This window comes from Calliopsis andreniformis, unplaced genomic scaffold (assembly GCF_051401765.1).
Source record: "Calliopsis andreniformis isolate RMS-2024a unplaced genomic scaffold, iyCalAndr_principal scaffold0022, whole genome shotgun sequence".
NCBI lineage: Eukaryota > Metazoa > Arthropoda > Insecta > Hymenoptera > Andrenidae > Calliopsis > Calliopsis andreniformis.
The window spans coordinates 5,246,544-5,256,559 of record NW_027480432.1 but is presented as its reverse complement, the minus strand read 5'-3'; the positions used below and the strand labels follow the sequence as shown (position 1 = coordinate 5,256,559).

At 43.5% G+C, this 10,016-nt stretch overlaps 1 protein-coding gene across 1 annotated transcript; it reads left to right on the top strand.

Moving 5' to 3' along the window:
* The first annotated feature begins 54 nt into the window (after nt 1-54).
* LOC143186821 (uncharacterized) lies at nt 55-1,725 on the top strand. Its single transcript, XM_076390611.1, has 2 exons — nt 55-1,151; nt 1,226-1,725. Exons 1-2 carry the CDS (start codon nt 1,074-1,076, stop codon nt 1,460-1,462), a joined length of 315 nt encoding a protein of 104 aa, XP_076246726.1. The 5' UTR covers nt 55-1,073; the 3' UTR covers nt 1,463-1,725.
* The last annotated feature ends 8,291 nt before the right edge of the window (nt 1,726-10,016 follow it).

Here is a 10,016-nt window from a genome sequence, read left to right as displayed (position 1 = left end):
GATGTTTTTATTGGAGAATGTGAGGATTCAGTGATAGGGAGATTAGGTCTGAGGGAGGGTTTTTGTAAGTGCAGGGTTTTTGTAGGTTCGAGTTTCTTTGGGAAATGTATGTTTATATTGTGATGGGTATAGAGGTGTAATTATTGTTGAAGAGTGTGAGGAGTTATTGATAAGGGAGTTAAGTCTCAGAGAGATTGCTGATGAAAGGTTGTAGCAGATTCAATCTTCCTTGGAGGAGGTACAAATTATAGTAAGCGATGCAAGGAGATGTGTTCTTGGTATCACTGGTAACTCATGATTCGTGTAGAATTATATGAAGACCATGAGGACTAAGTTTAAAGCTGATATTCTAAAAAGAAGTAGATTGAATCTTCTTCGAGGAAGACTAATCCAAGGTTCAACACAGTCCAAAGCTACTTCTTAAACTTCGTAATTCTATTTTTATTCTAAATGAACCTAAATTTGCTTCCTCTGGTACTCTCCTAAGTACACATTAAAACAAAATGACAAGTCTGAAACAGATTCTCAGAAAAAATTAGATTGCATCCTCTTCGAAGAAATCTAGTCCAAGGTTCAACCCAGTCCAAAGCTACTTTCTACTCCTATTTTCATTCTAAATGAACCTTAATTTGCTTCCTCTGGTACTGCCCTAAATACACATTAAACCAGTTCCCATCACCAGACACAGTGCTACCATAAATTCTACCCCAAAAATGAAACCTGAGGAAAAAAAACGTCATCATCAAAAAGGCCCCAGATTGGCCCATATAAAGCACCGAAGAATCTGCGAAGTTGCAGACGTTACATAAGCAAGTCAATCCAAGAATCGAGGAGATCTACAAACACACGTCCACCAGACTTTGTATTAATCGCAGCGACACAGCAGTAACACAGCAGTAACACAGCAATAACACAGCAGTAACACAGCAGTAACACAGCAGTGACATAGCAGTACCATTTTCGAATCTTCCGTTTGTTGGACACGAGCCACGGCCGCTATAGGCGATTCTTTTGTTCCTTCATCTCGGTTCTTTGCATCATCGTAGCTGGTACATAGAAGCAGGCTCCGCTGAATGTTTTACGGATTAATTTTCTGTTTATTTCTTTTCATTGCCCATTATCGGAGGGAGGAACCGTCGACGACGGGAAAGGTAATAGCAAATGTCGAGAAACGTAATTTCTCCTCGTTTTATACTCCGTACTGAACGAGCGTCGTTTATTTCAGGAAGCATTTGCATATACGCAGCGATCGTCGATCATCCAGCGACAGGCAAATGAAATTTGGCAGCGCGCTGGTGGAATGGCGCAAGGTGTACGTCATCGTCGTTCCTCTCGATCGTATAGGACGATCGAGCTTCCGGTTCCTCGGGCACGGAGCGAACGAGAGGATCGCTTCGTTGATCGCGATACGCGATCGGCAGCTACCCCCCTGGGTGACGGTATTAGCGTAATTGAAATGTAAATATTACATTGCACACCAGAGAGCGTTTAACGTTCCTCGAGCAAGGTGTGGCCGACGGAATGTGACGTGAATTCAATTGATTGTGATACTAGGCGACCCCGTAGATATGGCTTCTCGATCGCGCCCCCGATCGGTCCTAACAAAAGAGCGATTTTTAGATGACTGATCTTGTATACTTGAGTATGTATAATATGTAAATATTGGAGTTGGGAAACCTGATCGATATCTTGTATTCCATGAATAAACGAGGTTAGCATGCACGACATCTTGAATATTTTTCGGACGCCTCTAGTGATTCGCTTTCTTTTATCAATGTGGCGAGATAAGTGGCGTGGTTCTTGGGTCAGAGGTCTTGGAAGAACATTTGGTGGATTCTGAATTTTTGACGTTAAAATTGCTGTTTGAAATGAGTCAGGTTAAATGATAGAATTTTTAACTTCTCGTTTTTTTAATTTATTAACATGAAGGAACGGAGGCTTTTTGTACACATAGTAACAATAGATGTTAGTGTGTAAGAAACACAAAGGAAATTATAAGAGCCCCAATAATAGACTGTAAAAATATTATCATAAAATAGTAAATCGTGTAATGAAAGAAACAATGCCTAGCTCATAATGAAATATTAAAATTATGGAAAGCAAGAGAGCTGAAAAATTAAAATTAATTTTATTTTCATCAATTATTATTAGGCCTTCATACTTCATTATACTAGTAAAAGTACATAGTTCACTCTAAAATAATAAATTCATTAAAAAATATCCTTCAGGAATTAAAAATAAAAATCTATCCCTCAAGAATCTAACATTTACCTAAAAAATCCAGGGAGATCGTGATCGTCTTCAAAATGGTCATCACCATCGTAAAACGAAATCATTAAGGCTAATAATACCTACTTGGCCGATTAGCGAGCGCCATGGTCGATATGGAACCCCATAAATACCGTTCACGCTCGTGAGGTATAATTGTCTCGCGGCGATAAGCATTTTTAGTCGTTTCCCAGCGGTGTATCTCGTTGCCGCGTAATTAATTACGAATAAAAAGAGAAGAGGATGAGAGCAAGAGAGCGTATGGTGGCTGAGGTTGGAAATGCTCGATATTCCCCACGGTGCAGCGTGTCCCTGATTCTCTAGCGATGGCTTCAAGACACACCGCATCGTGACACATGCCAGTTTCTAGTCTTCTTCAATGTTAATTGAAATTAACCAAAGGTGGTTGAAATTAATCGAGGTGTCGAGCATTTTGGAAATATTGGAGGCTTGGTTCAGCTACCTTCTTTTTTGTTAGCGACTCTCAGAATCTACACATAGTAGACATTTTATTACGCATGGTAGAAACTTGATTAATCAAATATTGAATATGTACTCTTGAATCATTTTCCCTCATTTTGGATTTCGATTACCAGGTACACTGTATTGATAGTAACAGTACAGTGAAACTAAAAGTCTCTCTCAAAGCATGATTTAATTGGAGTCTGACGAAGTTCTGGAAATTGGACATCAAAAGGACATTTCAGCTTTGAATTCGGGTGTTAAGCCAATTTATGGAACTTCCACTGCACCGAATACTTCAGTTTTCATTGACATTAAAACTACCGAGGTTAATGTATCCATATCTCCCTTTAACAGTGCGCTGAAATTACAAATTCTGGACAAAGTACATAATTCACAGTATTACTACTGTTACACAGTATTAAACATAAGTATTAAATTATTAATAATTTAAAAAAAGACCTAACGTTTATTACCACTTTCAAACATGAAATTTTACAAAATAAAAAGACCCAAGTAGCACAGAAATTTTATTCTTACAAAATTTAACAAAACAAACCAAACTACCCCCAAAAAATACTCCTCCCACTCATTTCACCTACTTGAATACCATAGTTCTAATCTCCCAACATTAAAAAACGAACTAGGTTAAATAACCCACAGTTCCTCAGCGCGTTATCAAGCAGTCAAAGGGATTTTCAAGCCAGAGATTCGAACGGCGGTCGTCGGCTGCCGTCGCTGTCGACTTGGTCCTCAGCGACGGCGTCCTCGTCGTCGAGGCGACGCAGCCACCCCGAGGAGGGTCACAGGGGTACGTGTCTGGCGATATGGAAATAATTACTGGGCGGGGCGAGGCACGAATTAATTAAGAGATACGTAAGTAGCGTATATTGCGCACGAGATGCAATTACGTCGTCTTTGAATCCGCAACGCTGGGCGCAGCCAACGCCCCGAGCAGATATAACGAAACGCAAGTCGCGAGGAGCCTTTGACACCGTTCCTGACGCCGCGTCAGCGTCATCGACGACTTCCACGCTCACCATAGCCTTATCAGTACAAGGGACAGTCTCCAGCGATAGCCAGACGGAGGAAGCACGAGTGGGAGAGCGAGCTTAATTGTGGTTCGAGGGAATTTGGGTGATTGATGGCTTCGTGGTCTCTAGATTAGGTTGAAGTTTCAAGGCTGGCGCGGGAGGATGTGGGGAACCTGTTAGAGTAGAATTTTAGCAGAGTTTGCTGTGGAATATGCTGCTTTATTTCGAGAATATTATTCAGACATTCTAGATTAAAGAATTAATCTCTAGTCTCTAAAAATTAGAATTCTAATACCTTTTAGCAAAAAGTTGCCTATAAATGGCACCTCTAAGCAGAAACACTCTCAATTCGAAAACGTCTCATCCCCAATTATCTATTCCACACATCTCGAAACTGACAATTTCCCAGGTGCGTCACTCCAAACCGACAGAGCCCAGCGCGGCAAGGACGTAATCATATTTCAGGCCCACCCGGCGCAAGCAACAACACTGTCACCGGCTGACGACCACTTGTCTCCCGTCAGCCGCCGCAAGCATCGCGAACGAGCCTCGCCCCAGGAGTATTACATTCGTATATACATTCGCGATGTAATTACACGGAACGTCAAGGCCTAGGTAAGCGCAAAGACAAGATCCCATCGCGATACCCTGGCAATCGGTGAATTAACATCGAGCGAAGCGTTCCGTGGCGTTTCGAGGCGACCACGCGCGGGTCCAGGCTGATTATAAATAGAAAGCTGTTCCAGCGGTTCGATCGCGCTGGGGATTCGTATCTGGATCGTGTCGTAGCTGAAACAAATCCAAATGGGCCCTAGCATGTGCGTATAGGGTGATTAGTTTAACTGGGAATCCTCTAATGAGTGTTAGCAGTGCTTTCCTCGTACAGTTTTATTCATACACGAGCCCCCGAAACCCATCGCCATAACGAGGATGCAGAAGTTGTTGCCTGACTGCTGGGCACCAAGAGCACGAGGGAACCCACTGCCATTAACACCAATTGTGGTTTCATTAATTTTCATCCGCGCTTTCGTGCGTTTGATGCTGCTCGCCGAAGGTGACTGGCTACGAATCTCGCGGCAGAGACTCGTTCTGGACCTGCGTGCCTTTTATTGGTTTGGGTAACAGAGCTATTCAGAGGTAGTTTTGGTATGAAGGATTTTAAGGATGAGTGAGAATTATTTTTTTAGTAAGTTCTGAAGAGACCTGTAGTCTTAGGGTGTTTGGAGTGATTGAGATGAAATGGATGATGAGAAGGTGAATTCTTTTTTTATGCAGTTTATGCAGTGTGCAGTGAGAGTTAATGGGAACTGTTATCTAAATTAACTTGTTATTTTGTGGTTGTGCTTGAGAGTATCTTAAGTGGAGTATGTTGCATTGCAGGATTAGATAATTGCAGTTTCTAAGTTTTATTTATTTCGTTTCTGTGTTTTGTGTTTTTGAGCTGCCCAGGGGATCTTGATCTTGATCTTAGGAAGGTGCATACTTCTATTTCTGTTCTGAGTAATCTTTTTAATTGCCCCTATCATTTTACTCGAATCAGCTGTACAGTAATTACTCCTTGTAAACTCCTACTATCTTCATCACTCCCTGAGGAGGTCTTAGTTCCCGTACAATTAAACTCACAGAGATTCATAGTTTTCTTCACACATAGTTAACTCTGAAAACTACTTACACAATATTTATTTTCCTTACTTCTTCACTTCCTGTACAGTTTTAAAATTCCTCAAACACTCCAAAAAATCGAAAATCTTAATCCTCAAAAATCCAGAACCTCTAAACCTCACGAATCCTCTCAGACACTCAAGCCACTCCTCATTAAAATAAAAGTATCCAAAATTCTCTTCCCATTCCCAGCCAGTTAATTAAAATCCTCAACCCCTCCTCTTTCGAATCACGCAGTACAATCCTCTCGCTAATTTGTCCCGCTTATCTCCTCCCCTGTCTTATCTGCTACTCATGCCCTAGGTGCGAACTCCTGTTGCTCATTATATGCAAAAATCCTGGCGCACGATGCCGGAAGCAGAGGCGTTAATAAAATCGTAACAAGGCAAAGGGGGACTTTCTCGCCGCGAGGGACGGGCACCTGTAAGAATCGCGATTTTCGAAAATGAGTCGTGCGTGCGTTCGCTCGCTGGTCCGTGCTGCTTGTTAATTAACTCGCAATCCGGTAATTGGCCGCGATAATAAGTCCCTGCTGCCTGGTGGGTCAGGGGTCATCTGGGGCTATCCAACGTGGCTCCGTTCTACTGGTTGCCAGAGGGAACACATTGGAACGATAAAAAGGGTCGTTTTAATCCCTCAGCGATGGGCTCCGTATGTCTTATGAGCTTCCACAATTTTTTATGCTTCTGTTGCATATCATATAACAAAGTCATAGAACTTTTTAGAAAACAGGAGAGAGAGATGTTATACATATGTCTCCTTTATGTTTTCTAAAAAGTTATGTAACTTTGTTACATGACATGCAGCGAGGACCTATCTTTACAATGGTCAACGACGTACTGTATAAAGCATTTTTGGAGGAGACATGTGTATAACATCTCTTCCTTCTATTTTCTAAAAAGTTATATAACCTTGTTATATAACATCTAGTGTAGACCCACCTTAATAAAACATTTTAAAGCAACTGAGTCGTTCCATCAGATTATAAATCCCAACAAGCAGCATAACGCTACTTATTTGGTGCTACAAATTGTATTAATAATAAATAAAGTTACGTTACAAAGTATCTAAGAGTAGATGTAATTATCTAGAGATACGATTCTTGTTTTCTTTTCTACAGTAAAAATGCGCAGTCGCTGAAGGGTTAATCCTTTCTGCACGGCTCATCTTGGGCCCCAGCGCGGTTGTTAGGACCAGAGAGGATCCGAGATACGCTTGGGAAAATTCAACGTGCTCTCGAAGATTATCTCGCACGCTAATAGCCCGTTTCCCTTTTGAGAATTCACCGTGATGCGCCGTGTCTTTTCGTCGGCGAACTGAGAGCTGCCGACGCGATACCTTTTCGTTGGGGAACGGTGTGGCTCGTTGATACGGCATTTGCATGCGTCACTGGATGCCTTAGAATTGTGCAATTTTCGTTTGCAAGTGTTGGGAGTGTCTAGGTTTTATTGGTAGGTATTATTAGCTGAAGAATTATTCTTTTATTTCAAGTTTTTATGAAATATTTCAGATATTTTCGGTGACTATTAAAACTTCAGAAATGAGCTAAGTGAAGTTATAATTACAACTACGTATTACATAATTAATAGATAATTACGCTTAGTACTAATACGTAATTACAATTATGTATGTTTAAGATGTAGGAAAAAAAAGGTGTGCTTTAAATGTTAAATTATTTAGTGAGTTTTGTAGATTTGTTTCTTTTTTCATCTCAGTACGTTCCTCTTGAGAATCTTGTGTTATATTATTAGGACACCTCGTTTATCCTCTTTAAGTTCTTTAAGTTTCTACGTCTGGGTCTGCTCGAGAAGTTACGTATACCAGTTAACTAAAGTGGATACAAGGGAATTATTGGTAACTCGGGCGTGGAACGACCGCACTCGCTTAAGAAATGCCTTTCCATGGCTTCGCTAACAAGATTTAATGGATCGACGTCTCATAGTACACCTACTGAAATATGTAGGTCCGAATTATCTAGAAAGCTTCCCAATAAAACGAAGCGAGTCTTCTAATTATTAACGACAGATCTCCTTTCATACACTCTCAAACTTTACAAAATTAATCCAATTACACTTTATACCTTTCTGTTTATATTATTTATCATATATATACTTCCTTTCTACCTTGAACAAATATTTTAGTAAATTCCTCATGTCATAGAAAAATAATTAAAAACTGTAGCCATAATATCAGAAACCATTATCCATACCTTGAAATTAAACTCAGACCTCTCGATTAACTTTCCCAAACTACACTCCACAATCTTCCCTCGCCATCCCCGCGAAGCATACCTCCAAACAAAATTCATCCCCCTCGCTGCGCCACCCTCACACCCACCCTGTCCAAAAAGCAGCTCCAAAATTTTGAAACACCACCGAACGTCTATCCACGCGGCGCGCAATACTCCACAAAGGCTGCCACCCCTCCCCGCGATAAACATCCCCAGCGTTATCGTCGGCAGAGTCTCTCGCTGAATCTCATCGTCTCGCGCTCCTCCATTTTCATAAATCAGCGAGTAGCGAGCCGGAATGATTAATCCTGGCGCGGGGGATGAAATGCAAATACCGATCAGCAGTTCCCCGCGCGCGTCACAGGGCGGTGGGGTGGCAGGAGGACGAGCGCGACCGCGGATATCGGGGCGTTCAGTCGCGGATAATGCCCCCCAGTCGCGAAAGTAGTCGTCGCCAAAGCGGGCGCGTACATTAGCATTTAGCAATTAGTGGGAAACGCGTTGCGCCTCGACCCCACCCCGCGGCGGGGCCGACGCCAGGCGACCCTGTTCGACGGCGCGTGGATTGAGAGCGCGAAACGCGAGGGTGCGCCTGTGACAGCGGTCCTAATGGTATAAATATGGAGTACCCGCGACTTAAACGGCGTCGTTCACGCTCCTGCGAGGATTTTCCGCTTTCCAGGTGTTTGTCGGCCGAGGACGACGCGGACAGCGACGCCGGGCGTCGGGGCGGCTGGCGCTCTTCGCCGGTCTCTGGTTTCGCGTTAATGGCGCTGGGCGTTTCTTTGTGGGATCTGGCTTTCCCGACGACGCTGCTCGCGACGACTGGGGCTGCGAGGTCGTATTGTTCGGGGGATGCTTAGTGAGCATTGGGAATGGAAAGTGTGTCTGTTTCTTGTGTGATGCGGCGTGGCTGCAGGATTTTCTGGCGTCGAGGGTTTTTGGTATTTGATGTAATGAGGGATTGGGAGGGGTTGGGAGTTTGGGAAATGTAGAGGAAGTGGTTTGAGAGGGGTTCTGAGTTGAGGTTGAGATGTAGGTATAGAGATCGATGAAGGGGAGGATTAGATTGTCGGTCGATGGATTTTTGTCAGGCGACGTGGATTATTCTGGAGTATGTATTAGAGGATTTTACACGGTTTTACTATTATAGTTTACATCTCTTCATACTGCAATCTTTGTAAGAAATTAATGTTCTTGGAGGTAATTCTTTATCATGTCGCATCATGCTACGCCGCGCCACGCCACGCCACGCCAAGCCAAGTCATGCCATGCCATGCCATGCCACGCCACGCCACGCCACGCCACGCCACGTAGTTGCGTTTTCGTGAAGAGCAAATCGAAGTATCTAATATCCTGTGAATCTCTCCCTGCAATTTTAATCCTACGAAACCATTTCGATTACAAATTCCTCCAAACCCCCTCAAAAACGACTACCACATCTCCCAGCTCCGTCACAAACACCCAATTAAACAGACCCATGCAACAATGCAACCTCAAACCACTCGCAGTCACATCAAAGGTCTTCATCTTCAACATGGCATCAGCAGACAAGTCAATATGAAGTCTCCCAGCGTCTCCGCGAGTAGAGAACACGCCTCAAATGAAATATACATTTCAATTTGTCCGCTTTCTCGCTTTGCCTCGAGTATCCACCCTGCCCAGCCAACTCCTGTCCACTTTCGGCCCTCGAACATCCTCTGGTACCCAGACAATTGATCTCCCGCCTCGAACATAATGAAAATCCGCCTGGGCGAGAGGTTAGTAAATATCTTAAGCCGCGCAATGGAATATTCGCGCATTAGCGAGAGGCCATTAATACGTGTTCCGTATTCGCTGAACGGCGTGTCTCGCTCTTTAGCGAGCGGGTAAGTGGGTTAGCCAGTGTGCACACCCTCCCACACCCCCTGTCGACCCTAATTGTTTGGACACGAAAAGCTCCGCGCGCGTAAAACACCGTTTCCTTACGTGCTCGTTCGCTTTGTTTGTTCCTCCATGCTCGCGCATCGTGCCCGTTAAATTGAATTTGCCTCGAGCCGAGCCCCGTGTATTTGTCTTCGAGAATGCGCCGGAACTCGATGATCCCGACGGAAACAATCAAACCGCCGCCTGCTGCAGTTCGCGAGGCTATTTTCAGTGATGAAAAGGGTGCGCGAAGATTTTCGACTTTTTCGCAATCGGATCACTGGGGGGAAGTATTTCTGGATCGGTTGAAGATGAACTTCGTTGGCTGATGCTTGGGTGCAGGGAAAATATTGTGGCTATGCTTCCTTTGGCAGCGTGAAGACTGCTTGGCCTGTGGAGGGAAAAGGGAGTGGTGAATTTTGGGCCATGAAGATCTCATTCTCATGAGAATTGAT

What these genes read in the sequence shown, in the direction of transcription:
- LOC143186821 (XM_076390611.1), top strand. Translation starts at nt 1,074, where the DNA reads ATGTTTTACGGATTAATTTTCTGTTTATTTCTTTTCATTGCCCATTAT. An exon ending in AACCGTCGACGACGGGAAAG is followed by an intron (nt 1,152 to 1,225) that starts GTAATAGCAAAT and finishes CGTTTATTTCAG; the next exon opens with GAAGCATTTGCATATACGCA.